The sequence below is a fragment of the Saimiri boliviensis genome, chromosome 8 (genome assembly GCF_048565385.1).
Source record: "Saimiri boliviensis isolate mSaiBol1 chromosome 8, mSaiBol1.pri, whole genome shotgun sequence".
Lineage (NCBI taxonomy): Eukaryota > Metazoa > Chordata > Mammalia > Primates > Cebidae > Saimiri > Saimiri boliviensis.
Genome location: NC_133456.1, coordinates 25,560,737 through 25,582,268, shown reverse-complemented (window position 1 = coordinate 25,582,268; position 21,532 = coordinate 25,560,737). Strand labels below are relative to the sequence as shown.

The 21,532-nt window shown below is 48.6% G+C and overlaps 1 protein-coding gene across 2 annotated transcripts in view; it reads right to left on the bottom strand.

Annotated features, from left to right (window-relative positions):
• The window catches only part of ZXDC (ZXD family zinc finger C), a 38,344-nt gene extending 17,384 nt beyond the window's left edge, over window positions 1–20,960 (bottom strand). Inside the window, exons 1-8 of one of the 2 annotated variants that reach the window (XM_010332008.3) lie at window positions 19,915–20,960; window positions 17,440–17,592; window positions 17,259–17,337; window positions 15,877–16,007; window positions 11,210–11,380; window positions 6,902–7,587; window positions 5,755–5,814; window positions 5,037–5,121 (exon numbers count right to left, since the gene is read on the bottom strand). In XM_010332008.3, the coding sequence (XP_010330310.3) occupies window positions 5,037–5,121; window positions 5,755–5,814; window positions 6,902–7,587; window positions 11,210–11,380; window positions 15,877–16,007; window positions 17,259–17,337; window positions 17,440–17,592; window positions 19,915–20,818 (2,269 nt within the window). In that variant the 5' untranslated portion in view covers window positions 20,819–20,960. The remainder of the gene's footprint in view (window positions 1–5,036; window positions 5,122–5,754; window positions 5,815–6,901; window positions 7,588–11,209; window positions 11,381–15,876; window positions 16,008–17,258; window positions 17,338–17,439; window positions 17,593–19,914) is intronic. The other variant, XM_039477154.2, reaches the window with a different exon arrangement.
• Window positions 20,961–21,532: the final 572 nt, after the last annotated feature.

Genomic DNA, 21,532 nt, shown 5'->3' with positions numbered 1-21,532 from the left:
AGATTTCTATCGGTTTTTACATTATATTAATACTGTAAGTTTTCAAATCAATATTCATATAAATGTTTGTGGGTCTCTCAGTTCTGCTGCAGGCTACACATGAACGGCAGCCAAAAAGGAAAAATCTTTGTCCCCATGCTTTTTCCCTGAATTCCACATTTTTCATGTTCACACTAACCCTTGCTTTGCCATTTCCTTTTATTTTATGCTGTCTTTAATTTTAACCTTCCCAAATATTTCCATTCAGGATGCACCTCTCCTAGACAACACACAGCAGACAGTGTGCTTCAATGTATTCAATCTTGTCTCTTGGCAGGACAGGTGCCCTCATTACATTTCACTGTGACACAGAAGACCCTTGGTTTTCTGGCACCATGTTCTTGCTGCTGTCTCCTCTGATAAGCACCACACTTTCTTTCCCTTCTCTGCCTTAGACAGCAGAAAGGTATACACACCCATTTATAGTTCTGAAGCTGTTTATGCTTTTTTTTTTTTAAGCTTAACTTTGCTATTAGTTTCATTTTTACACTGAGAGAAAAATTCTTGTTTTATGCTAAGGGGAGAACCTCAATACTCAAGATAAAGGGACTGGTACACTACATTTTCTACACTCAACAGCAACACAATGGGACAGTCTTGGATTTCAGATGCTATCGCTCAGAGTGCACGTTTTCCAAGAACTAACAAGTGCACTGGCTCCTAACCACATTCGCAACAGCAGAGTCTTGACTGTTTTTAAATGACCCAATTCCATTAACAGTCCTGTTACATTGCAACTGCTCTGTTCTTGGACTTATCATAGGTCCTCAGTCTCTCAGTCACAAATCTTGAAACCCAAAAAGCCCCAAACCCAATGTTTTCCCCCCAGACTTAATGCCAAAAATAGTTTAGCAACATAACTGACCCGAACCGATGTGAGGCTATTTACAGTCTTATTTGATCCCACTTAGATATATTTGCGGAAAAGAACCAATGTAGTAACTAGTGGTATTAACACACGATACACGTACTGTATTAACTAAAATTTGAAATATTCCGAATTCAAAACACAGCATGGGTTAACATTCATAAATACTAGCACTGACCACTGAGACCCTAGTGTAACAACGCCCTAGTAGCAATAAGCCCACCTAGTGTCTGTATGTTGAATTCTAAATCCTCCAACAAAAGAAATCAGGGCTCTTTGGAGGAGGAGTTGGTTCCAGGGCAAGGACAGGGATAATACAAGGGCCTGGAAGGAAGGAAGTGCTCAAAACAAAAAGCCAGGATGGAGAATGTTGATGGGGTACAGGAATCCAACCGAAGGATTGGCTGCAACTGGAGCAACTGGAGCAACAAAATAAATTGTGATAACATTGATCGTAATCCAATATTGACTATAGCCTAAAGAATCACTATCATTGAATCCATACTGCATAACTGAATGAATAAGTAAATGGGAGAGAAGAAACAGCTGTTCCTTACAAAATTCTAACTAGTAAGTGCACAAGAATAAGGGAAATGGAAAATCACCATTAGAACCTCACAGGCAAAAGCCCCTGCTGAGTATTACATGAGAGGAGAGCTTAAAGAGAAACGGGGTACTTGCAGTGCAAGGCAAAGGATTAACCCTGTCCAAAGAGGCCTGGCCTCTGCTCTTGGCTCCTGAGAGATCTCTAGGCCCTTGGGATACCCTGCCTGGTAAAAGTGTCTGTCTAACTGGGTGCCCTGGGACACTTCCACAGTCTGTGCTAACCCTGTGGTGGAGGCCTCAGGCACACAGCGCCAGCTCAGCCTCTGAGGGCCCAGCCAGTCTACACAGCTGAGACCCAATAAAACTCCAGACAGCGAGTCTCAGGTGGGCTTCCCTGGGGGGGCAACGGTCTGTGTGTGCTGTCACATGCTGGGAGAAGCTGCAGTGTTCACACCTCCACAGTGGGACACTTGATGTGTCACGCTGGGAACTCTCATGAGCCCTGCCTGGGCCTCTTTTCCCGTTTTTGGCTTTAATTTGTGTCCTTCCCCTGCAAATAAGCCTTAGCAGTGAGGACAACAGCTATCAGTGAGCTCCGTGAGTCCTTCTAGAGAATTACCTAAGGGTGGTCTTGAGGTCCCCCAAGCTTGCAGTTGGTATCAGAAGTGAAGGTGGTCTTAGGGACCCCCAAGCTCTGCACACAGTCTCAAAGCATCTAATGTAAGACAAATAGTAATTAATTACAAAGGGAAAAACAAGAAGTTGATGGTGAAGAAACCTAGCAGCTACCACACCAACCAGAGATCCAGATTAAATACCCATCGTGTAGACAGCATAGCCCAGAGAAGATGTGTGGGTGGGCACCTCACCCCCATCTCCAGCAACCCCAGCCCCAGTCTCATCTCCAGAAGGCATTAGGCAGACCCACAGGGAGGACAGTCCAGAGCGATGGGCCCATCCTCTTTGAAAGCATCATCACAGCCAAGGGAGGGCCAAGGCCCTCACCCAAACCAGAGGAGATGGGGAGGGGTGACAGTTTAATGCACATGGGGCTTGGAACAGAGAAGAGCACTAAAAGAGCCTGGTCACATCTACATCAAATCTGCCATTTAGCTCCCAGGACTGCAGCCACAGGGGACTCTCGGCTGTGATAAATGCAGCATGAGTACACAGGATGCTGCTTCAAGGGGAGGCAGGCCAAAGGGTCCCTGCCGGAGGATAAAAGGCCATGACAAGACACAGAGGAGCGCCACACACGATGTCTAAAACCACAGCAGACTCATGGGCGCGGGAAGGCACAGGTGCCCTGCAGGTTTTGGAAAACAGACAGTGGGCTTCTTCCACTGGCTGAGGCATCCGGAGGGGCTTTTCAAGGATGTGGGTGGCAGTGGCAGCAGCCTCACCCCGTCATGAGGACATTCTCCTGCTGCATTCACACATGGAGACCTAGGAGGTACCAGGTTTCCATTTCCCTTAGAAGTTTATGAAGTATTTAAACCAATGAGTGCATTAAAATACTCTTACCATCACTGGAAGAAACTGACACAGATTCGAACATCGTGAACTGCATCTCAGGGTAAAAAATGAGAAGCTGCTCTTTACAGATGTGCCCCAGCTATAAGTAAGAAAGGAAGGAAAGATTTAGAGTGCCACCGTTTAGATTAACCCCTAAGGAACAAGTGGTGGGTCCAGTCTCTGGGCACAACGGTTGCCAGCAGTACAGAAACGGCCTACCAGAGGGTGGGGGCCTCCTGCAAGAGCCCACCCCAACCTGCAGCAGTTTTACCAACCAACCAACCAGATCTAACCGCTAGATATAACTAATTTACAAGAAATTTTAAAAAAAGGAGGAACCTGTTAAAACAGTGATGTGATCATTAAAGTCCAGACTGGCACACTCGAAAGAACAATCGGTTTCTTCAACAAAAATCGGCCAAGAGATAGAGAAGCCTACAGCTGTCATACAGACTCAAGAGATGATTTATGAACAAGTAGTGACATATGAACCCCACGTGGATTCTAATTCCAAGAGACAGTTACACAAAACATTTGAGGCATCTGGGACAACTGAAAATTTGAACATTTGCTAGATACTGACATTAAGAAAATACTGTTAATTTTTAAACAAGTGGTAACAGTATGGGTTAGCACATACTGTTTTTAATGTCCTTTTTTTTTTTTTTTGAGATGGGAGTTTTGCTCTATCACCCAGGCTGGAGTGCAGTGGCACAATCTTGGTTCACTGCAACCTCTGCCTCCCAGGTTCAAGCGATTTTCCTGTCTTAGCCTCTGAAGTAGCTAGGATTACAGGCATGCGCCACCACGCCCGGCTAATTTTTTTGTGTGTTTTTAGCGGAAACCGTGTTTCACCATGCTGACCAGGCTGGTCTCCAACTCCTGACCCCAGGTGATCCACACCTATCGGCCTCCCAAAGTGCTAGGATTACAGGCATGAGCCACTGTGTGCATCCAATGTCCTTACTTTTTAAAGATAATGCTGAAATATTTACAAAAACAGTAATGGAAACATCAAACCTCCTTTATAGATAGTACTCCAGAGCAATACAATAAATAGGACATGTGTTATATACCTGAATGTTTGTCTCTTTTTCCTTCAAGTTCAAGATTACCTACCAGGTTCAATAAAGGCATCTGGTTTCCTTCATGAACTTTACTTGGTATATGGTCAATTCTTCCTACAGATTTCACCACATTTCCTTCTATTATCTCTGCAAATTCCATTCTGGTACTTCGTGAACTGTGGAGGTAACCCTTCCTAAGTCACAATCCACACTGACGCATACAACATTATAGGGAAACATTGGCTTTAAGAAAACTGATTAACAGAACATCAGCAATTGTTATTTATTTTAAATAAGAAGTCATGATACTACTAGGAATAGAGAGCAAGATAGAAAATCTTATCACCAACCCTTTTAGATAAATACAAAGGACAAATGAAATACACAAAAACAATACATTTTAAAAATCCACTGTTACTTTTTAGAAAAAGATTTACCAGTTTCCATTAAGCACTACATCCCACTATTCCATTTTCAGGAGGGACAGATTCATGAAGCCATAGATTACCAGCTCTTGTTTGGTCTTCAAAAATTCAAACAAGCTGCTAACATTTTCCAATAAGATTTCAACATAACTCTGACAATGCCACAGGACACACAGTTTGGCTCCATGTACATGGACCCGGGGACAGTGGTGGTCCCCAGGTCTCCACCATGCCCCCCGGCCATTCAGCACCAGGCACAATCTGCTTTCCTGACACCTGGCCTGCTTTGCTTATTTACCTTAGTAGCTTTCCAGATAACTGACACTTGTGTTTGAAACCTTAACTTTTATAAAGCTTGTTCAGACAAATAAAGTATGTTCATACTAATGCTGGGAATTTTGTTACTAATATTTTCCGTAAGTTCAAATAAAACTAAGGAGTTGATAAAAGGGTATTCTGAACAGAAAAGTAAAACCAAGGGCACAGAAACACCTATTGTGTGTTTCTTCTGCCCGTAACAGTGACAGAGAACCCTCAGGCCCTCACTCGTCCGGGCTGCAGCACACACGGCCTCACCTGCATTGCTCCCCGCTCCTCTCTGCTTTTTTTCCTTGGCTAGTTGAATGGCTCGGTAATCAGTTCTTGCTGAGCCCCCACTTTCCTGAGACCAAAGAAAAGCATATCAGTCACTTATCTAGACACAAAGGAAGGGTAGCAAGGGAGCTAGAAAAGTGCCATAGTCTGCTTCTGGGACATATCCAAGCTCCCATAACCAGAGTTGCCAGCAAGGCACACAAAGAGCCAAACGCTATGTCCACTTAGGGCTGAGCAAACTTGGAGCTGGAACAATATATGTGACTTTCTTATCCAGAGAAGCAAAGTTTATTCCTCCAAAGCCTAAAACATAGTAAAATGTTTTACACAGAAACTTGTCAAATCAATTACATACTTCTCTGTTTCTGAAACAAGCACCGAGCCTTGCCTGGGTGACCTGGGATCGCCTTACCACAGCCCTCGGCAACACTTTTCACCTGTGCCACAGGTGTGCACGGCAGGCCCAGGGCAGGTCCCACCTTAGAGACCCACTGCAGAGGCCGCTCTGGCGGCAAAGGCTACTCTAAAGGTCTTACACAAAAACAGTAATGATGGTACTAATTTCAGGAACTCTCCTGAGGGAGGCAGACAGTACTCAGAGGACTTCAGCTGTTTTAAGTCTGTGAACGTTTCCTAAGAAAGACAGTTTAACACATCACTACAAAGAGAAAAAGGGCAGCCCTCAAAGCTCGTAGCATACCTGGGACCCATTCACCACACACCATTTGTACTCAGAGAAGCGAGGTAGCCCGTCACACAGCTAGCAAGAAAATGAACACGGGGTTAGGACTGAGGTCTTGCCGGCCTCTCCACCTCCACCCACAGCTACAGCTGCATCAGAGAGCTTCTGTTTCCCAAGGCACCAAGGCACACAGTCCTTGCACCCCAGGGACTGACTACCCAATTGTCTGACTTGAAGCCACCTCCCATCCCTGCCCAGTCACCTGTCCACTTAGCAACTGCTATGGCTGCCTAAGCAAATGCTGGCAAGCATGGCTCTGCCACCAACAAGCAAGACACCAGAAATGCAGAGACAGAGATCGTCCTCCTCTCCGACTGAAAGAAATGAAAGCTGGCTCCATGCAACCTCAGCTACTATGCGCCTCCAAACTCATCCTGCTTTTTAAACATTTTTTAAAAGTTGTGGCAAAATATAGGATGTAACATTCTGTTCTGAACAATATAAATGTCACTATCAAATTTAGCCTGTGCCACAAAAAAACCCTATTTGACCACTCCCATCTGAGACAGGAACGTCAGACTATCTCAAGAATCTTTAAATTAGATTAAATTATATTAAATGTATAATTGATATAAAGTATATTAACTGTCTAGCCTCAAAATTGAAGTACTCTTATAATCCTTCAAGAACTAAGGCTCATAAACCCCTCCTTTTTTTTTCTTTTCTTGTTAATTCTCATTTTTAAAAAGAGTTTGGTATGGTTTTAAAGTTTCCATTGAACCTCTGAAGGTGGCTTATGTCTCGACTCCTCTTCTAGTACTGTTCATGAGCTGAGAAGCATAGAGGCAAAGCATCTCAACATTACAAAACCCCCAATCTTCAAGGAAAGGAGCACATTACCATGGAGCCACAGGACTCCAAAAGACCTCAGAAAGCATTTAGCCAAACCCCCTTATGCAGGAAATAAATGAGAATTTAAGGCTCAGATGGGTTAAAGTGATTTGTCAAGGTCATAAGAACTTGTCAGTTCCAGACTTGTAGTCCAGGGCTGCGTCCTTTTGTAAACCAGAAACGTCTGCATAGAAAGGATTAATCCAGAATATCCTCAAGACTGAGTATGAGAGAAGTGACCTGTACGGTGGTAACTGAACAGAGTGCTTCATACCAAATAGAGGTTGCTGGTGCCTGCACTGAGCTCTGTGTCCTGGGCACCGTGCTGCTCTGCTGGGCTGGACAACGTGGGCCGGGGCGGCCCATGGCTTCCTTCCTGCTGCCCAACTGTCTTGGGGTGAGGAGGCGAGTCTGGCTCCACCTTGATGGGAGCCAGCAGTTCCGGGACACTGGCATTTTCTCGGGGGGTACTTGAAGAGGTCGGTGTGGTGATGTGTGCTGCTAAGTTACTACTGGAGGTCAAAGCCAGTGGGTCTTCACTCAAGTTCTTCATGGGCAGAGCCACCAGACAGCCTAACGCTCCCGCACTCACAGTCTGCACATCATCCACACTGAAGCTGCCCTGCTGCAGAACCGAGGCTGGTGTCCCAAGAACCAGAGGGCTGTCCAGGCTTGGGGGAATATCGCTGTGGGCCACCAGGACCAGGGGTTCCATTGGCCCTAGGGAGCTATTATTAGCGGGAAGGTTCCCTCCCAGAGAGGAGCTCACTGAAGTGACGTCAATAGTCAGGATTCCAGAGTTCAGAGCCTCGTCTGACCCACCTGCAGAACCGCTAGCATTGGCAGGTGTGTCAGAGAAGAGCGCAGCAAGATCCATGTTAGTGAGCTCACTTTGGCCTGGGCTGCTGAGTTCATTGCTGGGAGTAAGAGAACTTGGGGCTTCTAGCTGAGGTAAGAGATCTGAAAAAAGAAGGAATACACTCTGGTTACTTTATGACCTCGAAGACTGAGTACTTTTATTTATGTCCATGATGTTACCAAATGATGTCCCGAGGAAGCACTGACTGTCCTCTTCCCACACCGTGAAGCTTGGTTATCACTACAGAGTCCCACAGCCGGTCACTTAGGGCAACCGACACACACCCCAGGAAGGGACAGGAAGGGATGCTGGCTGACGTCAGACACTTTACGTACATGTCTCGGATCCTCAGGCTGACAGGGCTTTCTCCAGGTGAAACAACTGGAGAGAGATTAAATAACATTTCCTAAGGTCAGGCCAACTGCTCACAGCAAGAAGCAAGGTAAGATTTGCATCCATGTCTTACTGGTTTCAACGCCTGGGCCCTCTCCCCTCCCGGTGCCAGGGGAGCTACCTGAGAGGACCAAATCTTTCCACAGCACATCATCCTCAGCTGCCAGTTACTAGCTGGCCTGTGCTCTGAGAATATTTTTGGAATTAGCTTGTCAGCTCATGTTTGCTAAACTCTGTGCCCCACAACCAGCTGCCACCCCAAAACTGACTCAAGCTATATAGGGGTAAACAAAGACAATTTTGGCTGCCTGGCAAAGCCTGGACACACCCGAAGTTCCAGGTCTAGGCGATGCATAGAACTCGGACATCAGGACCTCCAGGCAAGCCGGGGGCCCCCTAGACAGAGCTTTTCCTCAGGAGTTTTCCCTCCCAGAGCCTCCCCGACCACTGCATCTCCAGCCTGGCATTTCCCCATCAGGACTGCAAGCCTCCTGAGGGTGGAGAGCCCATCTAACCACCTCTGTCCCTCCAGCCCCCAGCACGATGCCCAGCCCTGATGCAGCATGTAATGATTCTAACAGGCCCTTCTTCATCTGGAGTCTTAATTTTTGGTCATAATGCACTTTAAATATTTGATTGTTATTCAACTAAGTAATTTAAATAATCAGCATACCTTTGGGAGAATGACTTCCAAACAATTTCAATGCATAGGCAAGTTTAAGGTTTGTATACAAGTACATGCCAATTACACCAAATCACAGGATGCTTCAAGCATCAAGCAAACAGTAAAATGAGAGCATAATGAATTTCGGCAAAAGAGCCAAATAAGGACTTGGTGTCATCCTTTCCTAAGGACTGTCCTGGCAGCTTCCTGACTGTGCCAGCGCCTGGCCCAGAGGAAAAGCTGCTCTCAGTTCTCTGGTCCTATTTCTCCCACACTAGCTGTTACTGACCCTGAACTCATACCTGCAGGCTGTGTTGGCCAGCATATCTATTATATTTTATAATGCAAATCTACAAAACAAATCTTTTCTAGACAAAAAGAAAATCAAATTCAGGATGTATCCTCTTTAGTTGTCATATTACTGTAAAGCTTAAAAAAAGCATCAATATAGTATCACTTCTTCAAGAAATATCCCTTTCTACCAATGAAGCATTTTGAAAGAAAACGGTAATGATCCTTCGGCAAAATTTAATATGGAAAACCATGTCATAGTTTTTCAAAACTTTCCAAAAATTCCCTTGACACTCTTAAGGACTCAGCTCCCTGTGAAGAAAGATCATGAATAATCTCAGTGCAAATGATACCCATTTATTAATAAATTTCCTATTTAGCACTTTACTAATTCTATAAACATTTACTACTAGAGACTAGACATGTACAAGGGCCAGATAGTAACACAATCACTAAATAAACATTAGCTAGCAGAGCATCTAACAAAACAGTCATGATCACCACAGTTCAAAGCCTAGCCCCAGCCCTTCCTGCAGGTGTGACCCTGGCAAGTCCCTTCTATCTTGGTTTAATCAGAAACAAAGCAGTGAGGACCCCACTCCCAGGACCACCGTTATGGGGACTGAAATAACCCATTAAGGGCATGATGTAATCCCACAGTAACTGGGCGTTCCCAAGTGTCTGTTTTTCACTAGGCAAAATGGTGACACCTGGTCTTCTACCACTGATAGCTGGCAAGGGAATGACATATAAATAAGTCATTAACTGCACAAGAAATTCAAGCCTGGGATGCACAGACTGCTACAGAAGAGGGTCTCACATCCTACCAAAGTTTAAGGAAGCACATCTGGTATAACCTTGGGTCTCTGCTGACTTCTGAATTGGCCAGGTCAGGAAAAGGGAGGTGTGCCACAAGAGGGAACAGCCAAATAGGGGAAGAGGCCTGAGTAACGTTGTCTCACAGAATGCTGAGAGAAAGGGGGCCAGCTCATAAGGGCCTCTGTGAGCAAAGGTGACACCTGCCAAAATGAATCAGGTAGCACACACATTCCCTGTCCTCAAGACACTGCTGAAGACAGAAGGACAATTTCTTTAAATACAAAGCGGAATGACAGCTGCCGTAAACTGTGAAAGATCAGCATTCTAGATCCCAAGGAGGGGCTTCATGACCACTTCTAAAGAGGATCACAAGAAAACAAAGGTCACAAACCTGCCCTGAGCCCAACCCCTCATCAAGCTGTGTGTGAGGCACTGAGGCCTGTCCCCTGCCAGGGCAGCAGCTGGGACACGGATGCACCACAGGCCAGTGCTCTGTTGTGGTGCTGCCGGTTACAACGGGTGATGTGCGGAGGACTCAGTTGGTGACACACACAGCCTCCATGGACTGAGCGGCAGAAGAAACTCTACAGCTAGCTAGGACGCCATCAGCTAGGCCTAGTGACCACCACACAATGCCCCAGAGAGCAGGGCACATGGACATGCTCCCTGAGGGGCTGCCACCACAGCTGCCAGGCATTTCTACATCCTGGACTGTGGAGAAGGCCTAGTGAGGTAGGTTTCCAAGTCCCATGCCACAAAGATGCCCAGTGACCAGGCAGTCACACGTTCAGCATTCACCTCACAGGTCGCCAGGCCACCATCACTTTCCTCTCTAACCCTGCCCTCCAGCCCTTGCTCCTCCCAGTCCATTCCTGAAACACAACTCTGCTCTGGCCTTTGTTAGTTGGAGAGAGAAGAGCTGAGGCAGACAGAAATGCAGAAGGGACAGGGTCAGAATGAGGGACAAAAGTCCTACTGGGAGACACAGACTTAGGGGACATATGCTAGGGAAAGTCAACGAAGTGAAACATTCTTCCAGGAGAGCACTTCAAAGACATGGGAGAGGCCGAGCACAGTGGCTCATGCCTATAATCCCAGCACTTCAGGAGGCTGAGGTGGGCAGATGGCTTGAGCCCAGCAGTTCAAAACCAGCCTGGGCAACATAGTGAAACTCTGTCTCTATTTAAAAAAAAAATGCAAAAATTAGCTGGCCGTGGTGGTGCATGCCTATCGGCTCAGCTACTCCGGAGACTGAGGTGGGAGGATCACTTAAGCAGGCAACTGAGGGTGCAGTAAGCCATAATGATACCACTGCACTCCAGTCTGAGTGACAGAGGGGGATTGTCTCAAAAAACAAAAGACATGGGAGAGATTAGAGGGTCAAAGGCAAGAAAGTGGCAGAAAGAGTTCAAAAGAGGCCACTTGGCTTGGCAGCCATGCCCACAACCCCACTGCCCGACGCCTTCTAAGAGGTGAAGAAAGAACGAACGGCACTGGCACTATTTGCGTTTCCCGCTGGCAAGCAGCTCCCCACAGGGGCCATGGAAAGTGCAGACCTTGGCGCCGGCTGTGCTGTCGGACCATGTGCGCCTTCATGCTGTGCTTGGAGGTGAAGAGTCTGTTGCAGGTAGAGACTGGGCAACGGCTTTTCGGAGCACCCACGTCCTGCACGTGTTTCTTAGAGTGAATGTACAGACTGCTACGAGCGGAGAACCTCGCACAACACCCTGGAACAAAAAGAGTAGTGAGCGTGAAACCTGAGGATCACCAAGGAACCAGGAACAAGTGACACTTCCTCATCAAATCAGAACCACCAGACCTGCACTTCACACCCTGGCCACCGACAGGGACAGAGACCAAGTACCTCTAGGAGTAGCATCAGGAGCAATTCAAGTCATATGCAAACAGTTCAAAAAGTAAGAGATACAGTTAAATCCACAGGGAGATTTGAAGTCCTACCTCAGCTACGCCTAAGCAACCTCTGTGCCTATTTCTTCACCCACTACATGGGGATGTTGGGAAGATTAAGTCAAATTAAGTAATAACTGCTTAAGTATTCAGTTGCAAAAAAAATTAGTCTAATCATCTCAATTAAGCTATTACCATAAAAAGGGATGACATTTAGATCTGAAAACTATCTCAACAGATCAGCAAAGCCAGTCCTTTCATTTTCTCACTGAGACACTGATGGCCACGGAGACTGAGCGACTGTCCTGAAACCCAGAGCTGGCATCTCCTTGCTTACACGCCCAACCTGCTTATGCCTCTGAAATGCCCAAGGGCATCGGAGGAAAAACAAGATAAATTCAAAGTTACAGTCACCTCCCTCCACGCCCTGGTTTTCCACTAAGCTGGAGCTCTGCTCCACATGGGCATAGGGAGGAGATGAGGAGCTCTTAGCGGCCAGAGGCCTGTGACCCGGTAGGGTCAAGTGTAACACCCAGTTGCTGCAATAAAGGGCAGAACAAAGTCAGGGCCAACAACGAAGCCTGAGAGCAGCAGAGGACACTGCACACCTCCTGAGAAGGTAGAAAAGCAGTCTCCAGAGTATGCAGCATTTGAGGTGACTGAGCCACCCCACAGCAGAGCAGAGGGCACTCCCGTCACAGGAGCTACCCAGCCAAGGCATGGGGGCATGAAGGGCAACAGTGCAGGTGCCCCAACTGAACTGGGTTCCAGTTCAGCCTCTTACCAGCAGTGTGGCCTCAGACAAGTTATTTATCCTTTTGCAGGTCTCCTTTTTCTGTTCTGTGAAATGGGAATGACACTTACCTCACAGGGGCTGAGGGCCCAATAAAGCCATATCTGCCTACAGAGCCTCTGCATGTGCCTAAGCAAGTGAAGCGAGCAACGACACACTTGAAGCACTTTCTCAGGATGGTGAGGTGGTACTGCTGGAGCCCAGAGCGTAGAGGAGGGATATTTTAAGGAAAGAGGCTATGAAGATAGGATATGGCCAGATGAGTAACAGCCTTGGCTGCCTCTGAATGTGGTCTTGAACTGTATTTTTCATTTTCTAATACAGCTGCAGACTCGTTTCCAGGTCAGGCTCATTACAGACCATCTGGGAAACACAGCAGATGGTCCGACGGCCCAGGCTTGCCCTGCAAGTGTACCATTTCCTATGCATGCCCTGCTCAACACGGCACACAGGGTACCCTGGCACGCCCTTTCCCAGCTGGGTCTCCTGATCTCTAGAGACAGGTCACAGAGCAGAGGCTCTGAGAAGATCCTCTGTCTATACCCTTTCCGATGGCAGGGCCACGCTACAACAGGATCCTTGCACACTCTTGCCAGCACTACATTTCCACTTTTTAAAGTATTTGCTAATTCCAAAGGCAAAAAGAAATATATATCATTTTAGTTTGCAGTATTCCCTGCGACAACCAGGAGCGTGATCATTTCTCCACATGTACTAACTGCTGGCTTTTCCAAATTCTGCCCATATATTGAGATCTGTGTTCATTCTTTACAAATCTAAGCTGCATCCTGGGACAGGCAGAAGCAGCCATCGCTGACAGACCTGTCTGCAAAGCTGCATTCAGAGGACAGCCAGGCGCTCAGGTCAACAGCCAGGTGAGCATGAGGCTCAGCAACACATGAGACACAGGCCCCAGCACACACGCCCCCGAGACTGCCACGGTGCCACCCAGTGCCTGCCCTCAGACACACTCCCGTCTGCAGCCCTGTCCTCTCCGTCTCCTGTTACTGTAAAAAAGGTAAGTTTGCTTTTTATTTTTTATTGTAGAACAGTTCAAACATGCACAAAAGTGGAAAAAAATGGTGTCATCAGCCCCAACTATTGCCCAACCCCAAGAATGATCAACTCTCAGTCCAGCTGAGAAGAGGTTCTGGGCTCCTCCCACCCGCTCTGACTCCATCTCCATGTATGCTCACATACCACGTGAGGAGTGCCTCCTTTCTCTCCTAGCACAACGCCTGGACTTGTGAAGAAACAGGGCTCTACAGAAACAAATGCCCCATCCTCCTTAGCCAAATCCCACCTTTCCCTTTTCCCTACTCACCTCCAGCAGAAATGTCAGCACAAACCATCCCTGTCTCCCACTAAGGCCACCTCCCAGAGCAGGACTCTGCCTGAGTGACCCCACGAAACCTCATCCATCAACATACCAAGATGACCCCACAAGTGGCACTGGGGCATGTGTTCCCTTGTCCTGGCTCACCCTAGCACTCCAGGTGACCCCCACTTCCACACATCCCCTCTCACCTCAGCACCATCACCTCTGGGCTCTTACTGGCTCTGCCAGTACCCGTCCCAGCCACTCCACCAGAATCTGGGGCAGCCCCAGGGCCCGGTCCTAGGTCCTTTTTAAGAAAATCTAATAGCAATCATAACAACGACAGTAACTGACATATATACCGATATTTTCCATATGCTCCAAGCTTAGCAACCAATCCAGCCCTCGGAACAACCCTGGAAGGTTACAAGGAAGAGGCACAGAGAGCTTCAGGCATTTGTCCAGGCTCCTAGAGCTACTTATGTGGCAAACTTGTGACTCGAATCCAGGTAGTCTGACTCCAGAATTCAGACTTTTGATCGACTACACTACTGTCTCTCCTCCATTTATACTCTTCGTTGAGAATTTCATCCACTTTTATGGCTTAAACAATGACTCGGGTGTATCTGCTTCGTTCTCTGCCTGGCCTGCTCTCCCCAGCATCGGCGGCACATCCCCTGCTCTCTGCTCATGAGATACACAAAGGTACCAAAAACACAACACATCCAAAACAAACTCTGCTTCCTCCAAATTCGCTGAGACACTGACCCCAACTAAAACCCAACTCCATCACCACATCCTGTGACTTCTAACTCCCACCTCTGCCATCTATGACCTTTCTCTTTTCCCAGTTAATGCCCCCATCCAGGCCCATCCCACTTCTCCACATCCATTTGCTTTCAGTCCTGAAGCCAGAATGAGCCACAACTCAAATATCATCACATCACATGCTCACCCAAGCACTCAAGCCTGCCACTCCAGACCCTGAGAGGCTCTCCCAGGCTGGTCGGCCTCCAACACTCACCAGGATGTGTCTGGTGCTCTTCCCGCTTGGTCAGCTGACTAGGAGGCCGTTCTCACGCCAAAGAGCAGTCCAGGGGAACCCTCTGTGTCCTTGCAGCACCCTATGTATTACCTGTTCCCCTGTCTGCACCAGCTGACACTCTGATAGAAGACGCTGTGTCTCAGTTACACCACTTGTATATATGTTCATTTTGTTCTAAGAGCTGGTCTCAGCTTTAAATGGGTCTTTATTATCGTCTCTTCCAGATAAGGAAACCAAGGCCCAGAGAAACAGCTTGCCTAAGGTTACCACTTTAGGGAGTGGTGGAGCCAGACTTTAAATCCATGACCACCCGACTTGCGCTGGCTCACTGCCTCCCAGTGCACCTGCAGCACTCAAGTAGGGCCAGCATGCACAGGTCATGCAGCTGATTTCTGACAAATGAACTGAGCCTTCAGTGTTTTAAAGGAAAAAGCCTTTCTAATACCCTTTTTAAAAATCAGATTGGGCGTGGTGGCTCATACCTGTAATCTCAGCAATTTGGGAGGCCAAAGTAGGCAGATCACTTGAGGTCAGGAGTTTGAGACCGGCCTGGCCAACATGGAGAAACCCCCGACTCCACTAAGAACATAAAAATTACCCAAGTGTGATGGTAGGAGCCTGTAATCCCAGCTACTCAGGAGGCTGAGGCATGAGAATCACTTAAACCCGTGAGGTAGTGCTTGCAGTGAGCCAAGACCATGCCATTGCACTCCAGCCTGGGTGACAGAGCAAGATTCTGTCTCCAAAAAAAAAAGATTAGTGTAGCTTTACTGCTGTCTAATCATAAAATGATTGGAGCCACAATTCAAACGTGATCTCAAAAGTACCTACCATTTACTGAGTCTGAGCTCCATGCCAGATGCATAAACAAGCATTTTCTACATTTCACCTAATCCTCACAACCACCAAATTAAACAGGTAACCTAACTAAAGCCGCAAATCTAGCGAGCATCAGGGCCATGAGTCAAACCACATCTGATTCTCAAGTCACTGCTCCCAAAACAGTACAATTAACTCAGTGAGGTAAGTAAACATAATGCTGCAACTTTTACTGAATTAGTCTTTAAGCAGCTAACACTTACCTTTAAATAATGGAAATCTAACATAAATGCTGGCATGGTACTTAGTTTACTGCTCTAAGCAATGTTTTAAAATCTACCTTCCACTGGACACTCGAATGGCTTTGTGCCTAGATGGGTTATGCTGTGCCCTTTCAGATGCTCTGCTCTCGTGAATGATTTCCCACAGCCTTCGACAGGGCACGTAAACCTCCGGTCATCATCATGTTTCCTGCCAGACAGAAAAATAAAGGCGCTGTGATTCTTTACACAACTCATGGTGATTCTTTAAAATTCTACAAAATATACCAAAATATAAACTTTGCATTTATAAAAATGATCAGTACATTTCAGAAAATCTTAATTCTTCTTGAATCCATGTGAGCAGATTTTCAATTTAGCTACCCCATAGTTAAAAATTCTACTTTAGGCTGGGTGCAGTGGCTCACACCTGTAATCCCAGCACTTTGTGAGGCTTAAGCAGGCATATCACAAGGTCAGAAGAGCAAGACCATTTTGGCCAACATGGTGAAACCCTGTCTCTACAAAGAATTAGCTGCATGTGGTGGCAGAAATCCCGTCTCTACCAAAATAAAAAAAAAATTAGCCACACATGGTAGTCGCAACTACTTAAGAGGCTGAGGCAGGGGAATCGCTTGAAGCCAGGAAGCGGAAGTTGCAGTGAGCTGAGATTGTGTCAGTGCTCTCCAGCCTGGCAACAGAGTAAGACTTTATCACACACATACACACAAAATTCTACTTTAATGACTAAGCAGACCCCAGAGTCACACATCAAACAATTAATACTACTTCAATCTAAGAACAGTGGAGTCCCAAATGTATTGATGAAGGTATTTAATTGTTTAGAAATCCCCATGATCAACAAGTTTCCCAGCAATAGACAGCCATGAGAAATGTGCAGAGCACCAGCTGCAATGCTAAAAGGACTCAAGCCAATTTGTAAAGACTGCGTCTTTTCCTAAGTGATATTTTTATATTAAATCCTCAGAGGCCAGCTGTGCAAGCACAGAAGAACCACCGAATCTCTCCGAGTCTCACTGTAAAACAGGGAGAATAAGAACATCAGCTTCGGAGTTGTTGTGAAGATAGAAGACCTATGGAAAATGCTGAGTGCCACCTGGATACAGTCTCCAGGGTTGTCATTACACCAAGAAAACTTGTAATTACATGAAGAAAGCTTATTCCACAATGTTGAAAAAGTTTAAAAAAATGGAACTATTTTTTTAAAAGAAAAGAGCATGCCAATTAAGGTTATTTAAAAGTATACATAGAAAAAACTGTCTTCAGGTGATGAGATTCTGAGTAACTTTCTTTTTATAGTTTTCTCAATTTTCCAAATTAGCACTGAGCGCCTATTTTTTTTTTTTACAACTTAAAAAAAAGTCCACAGATATTTCATTCATCAGTTTCTGCTGCTGACAAACCACTCATTTTATAATGCAAACCAACATGTAAGGATTACCTTCTGTGCCTCAGAAGTTTGGACATGCTGGTGAAGGTCCAGCCACAACTGTCAGAGTCACAAACAAATGGTCTTTCACCTTATAAAAGAAAAAAATTACACAGCATAAAATGTATAACTCCAACAGCTACAATGAAGACAAATCTTGGATCTGAATGCTGTGCGTTCCCTAGCGCATTACCTGTATGGCTCCGCAGGTGAATTTTCAGCCGACAGGCTTTATCATACTGCTTGCTGCACCCAGGAAAGGAGCAGGAAAAGAGTTCCTGTTCCCTGAAGTGGGCTCGGTTATGGGAAAACAGGGCACTCACTGTGATGAATGTCTTCTCACAGCCTGAACAAGGAAAACAAAAACCCTGCTCAAAGCATGGCAAAAATTATACGACACAGCTAATGCTAGTCACACCCACCAGACAACTGTTAGCACTGAAGCAGACAAGGAAAAACACGACTCAGAAGCACCCTCCCTCTAAAATGGGATGACCACTAATGCTTGGCTTTGTGATCACCACAGGAAGGCAGCTAATGGCAGCCAATAGGCACATGCTGGCCACCTGTTGCGACATGACTTGGAGATGAAGCAACTAATCAAGAGAAAGTCCTCTGTCCACAGCCATCTACTGGCACAGTCAGTGTACCTTCCATGAACTCAAATGTCAATGCTGAGACCCAAGAACCCCAAGAGGGAAACCAAACACTAAGGAACAAGATTTTGTATGATAGGGTTGATCTTTGAAAGGTTACAAACCACTCTACTAGTCAGAACTTTTCACCCCCTGGGGGTGATGGTGCACCCTCTACATATCCAAATTTCCTCCCCGACACCCTCCAGCTGCCAGCCCCGTCCCTTGCTATTTGGCTTCTTTTTCCTTTTGCCATTTCCTTAGGATTTCCTGCTTTGTAATCTTCAACTCCATCCTAACCAACTCCATCCTAACCCCCAGCCAAAGCAGCCAAGCCTCAGCAATTCCACAGCAATGCTGCTCTTCCGACAGAAACATTCAGGGCTCCAACAGGGTGGATAATAGGAGGCTACAGGACGTTTAATAGGGGTTTTTGCTGCAGCTCTTCTCAGGGCCTTTAATGAGATACCATCATGCCTGTGAACTTCCACACAGATGTACACGGCTTAACACTGCCTGAAAGTGTCAGCCCAAGTTACCCTACTTTTCCCCAGCAACATCTAACCAGGAGATGCTGATCTTTGGCCTCAATCTAGTCCAAAAATAATCCCAGGGTATTTTGGGCTTTGCTGTGTTCACACACTGGGTCATGTAAATCTCAACACAGACACTCTGCCTTGGCAAGAACACCCTGCACTCCCATAGATAATTATGCCCTTTGGTTCTCCCTCTGCAATCTCACCTGCTAGAACTTCTCACCACTCCCACTCCCTGGCTCAAGCCCTCAGGAAACTCATCTGGGCCCTCTGATGATGCTTCACTGGTCCGGCTCCTGCTTCTAACCATCTAATCTCATCTCACACAGGAAGTCTCAAGCCTGGGCCAACACAAAATCCTCAGGGGATCTAATGCCTGGAAGCAGGCAGGATCCCTGACCTTCCTAGTGTCATACACAGAATGATACTCTTTTAGCAGGGAGATAGCCACCCTCAGATTCCCAATAGTGTATGACTGAAAAAGGCTTTGAGCCAGTGGCCTCAAGCCACGTTCTCTCTGAAGAGGGATGCGCAAAACAGTCTACAGGCATATGCGAGGGAAAAAATAAGAAACCCCATTCATAATTTTCATCTCACCCTTTCAAAATTCCTGTTTGAACATTATTAGGAGAGCTGTATGCATATACACGTTAGGGGCATGCTAGGGACACATTCCAGTTTCTGTCTGAATGACTAGTCCTTCTTCCTGGGCCCTCACCACAGCCCAAGGATTCCACCTGGGCTCTGCCATCCAGCCCACCCCATTCTCTGCCTTCCCAGGCAGGAATCCTCTCTGGCCCTTCTGGAGAAACCCCATTCCTGTGAGAGCAGGGAAAGCTGCCCATCCTGGTGAAGAGCTCACTGTGTTGGAGGCCTATATTCCCGACAACTGCAGGTCAACAGAGTGGAGAAAGAACCGGCAGCGGACTTTATTCGCGATGCTCGGCCCCAATCTCTTCATCTGTAAAATGAGGAGTTTTAACCTTCACAGACGGTTAATTTTTAAAACTTCACAAAACTGTGAGGTTCGACGGAAATCAAGGTATAAAAGACACAAAAGCCAGGATGTGCGCACACCTGTGGCTATCCCCCAGCGTTTTAAGGGCCTGAACATTCATCTCTGCTCTTCCAGCATGGTGTGTGCACCCCGTAAATAAACGACGAGACTGAGGAAAATAAGGACCCGGCTCATAGCTCCGTGCCACTCCGTGGAGATGCGCTGCCACTTATCAAGCGCAATCAGGTTAAGGAGATCTGCTGCCGCCACCTTTGGGAAGCGCAGCTGTGGTGATCTGCGCTACCGGCCGTCGAAAACCCTGCAGCAAGGCAGGGCCAAGATCTCAAATGGAATGACATGGAAGGAGCTAGAACACAAACCCCGAAGAGTCTGCGTCCCCGGCTTGCTAAGACCTGGCAGGTCCCTCTGGGGGACGGACGTGGCACCCCGGCCTGCCTGCAGCACCGCGCAGCCCGCCCGCCCCCCGAGCGCGCGGTTACCGGGAAAGTCACACTTGTACGGGCGCTCAGGCTCGAAGTGGCTGCGCTGGTGGGAGCTGAGCTTGGCCTGCGTGTGGAAGCGCTCGGAGCACACCTCGCACTTGAACAGGCTCTCCTGCTCGTGGCCCTTCATATGCGCCTTGAGGTTGTAGACGGTAGTAAACTTCTTGCCGCAGCCGCCCACCGGGCAGCCAAAGGGGCGCAGCTTGTCGTGCGACTGCAGGTGCCGCTTGAGCTTGTAGGACGTCGTGAAGGCCCAGCCGCAGCCCTCCAGCGGGCACTTGAAGGGCCGCCGGCCCTGGCCGCCGCTGTGCGTGAGCAGGTGCACCTTGAGCTGGTGCTTCTTGGCGAAGGCCAGAGTGCACTGCGGCTCGGGACAGCGATAGCGAGCCGCGCTAGGGCCGGAGGCCGGGGGCGCGCGGCGGGGCGCGGCGGGACTCGCGGCCGCGGGACCGGACGGCGCAGTCAGCGCGAGGACGCCGCGGTCGAGACGCACCAGCAGGTCCTGACTGCTGATGGTGACGGCGCTCGCCGGGGCTGCTACCGGGCCGGGGGCGGCGGCCGGGCCGCTGGGGCCCTGCTCGGGGCGGCTCGCGGAGTTGGCTCGGGAGCTAGGCTCGGCCTCCTGTGAACCGGCTGCCTCCGCGGCGGCGCCGTGCGGCACTTCCAGCAACACCACGAACGAGTCACCGTCGCTGTCGTCCTCGGCGGGCGGCGGGCTCGGCCCGCAGGCCTCCAGGGGCCGCGGCCCGGGCCCGCCATCTTCGGGGCCCCGCACCAGTAGCAGGCGGCGGCGCGCGGGGCTGGGGCCCAGCGACGCCGGGGCCCGGCGGAGCCGCCCGGGGCCGCCGCCATGTTGTCCTCCGCGCACGGTCGGGGCGGGGAGCAGCGCCGGGAGGTCCATCTTGAGCCCAGCGACGGCGTCGGAGCCCTTTCGGGTGCCGCACAGTCCGCCCCGCCCAGGTGTGCGCGCGCCGCCCTGGGAGGCGATCCGCGCGGAGGCCCGGCGCAGAGTCCGGCTCGGAACCGCGCGTGCGCGGGCGCCGCGGGGCAGTGCGCTAGGCCTGCTGGGCCGGCGTGACGTGGGCGGGACTGAGGGGCGTCGGGGCGGGGGCGGAGCGCCGGGACCGACCGGGGCGTGGGGCGGGGCGCGGGACCGACGGGAGGGGCTAGGCTCCGAACGCTGAGCGCTTTCCTCTCGTTCCATCTCGGGTGGAAGGCGAGGCTGGTCTGATTTCGAATCATATTAGTATTTCAGACACTAACAGCATTGACCGCGTCCCGGGGCAGTGCTTGTCTGAGCTGATTGAGAGTGCGCATCCACCCCAAGGGTGAGGAAGCAGGCACGGAGAGCTCGAGTCACACAGCCGGCAGCGGGCAGATTCAGGGTTCGAACCTGTCCAACAGGCTGGACGCCTTCCCCCAGCTCACTGAAGTGCAAGCCCGCCCACCGCTGCTGGCACACAGACCTCGTTTGCATCGGCCCAGGTCCTTGCTTGGCACACGGGGCCTCCCTGATAGGACCGTTGCCTGTATTTCCAACTGTATTTCCTACTAAACTTGACACAACCTCACTCTGCAACAGCTGAGTTACTTACTGTTCCCGTTCCTCCCCCTC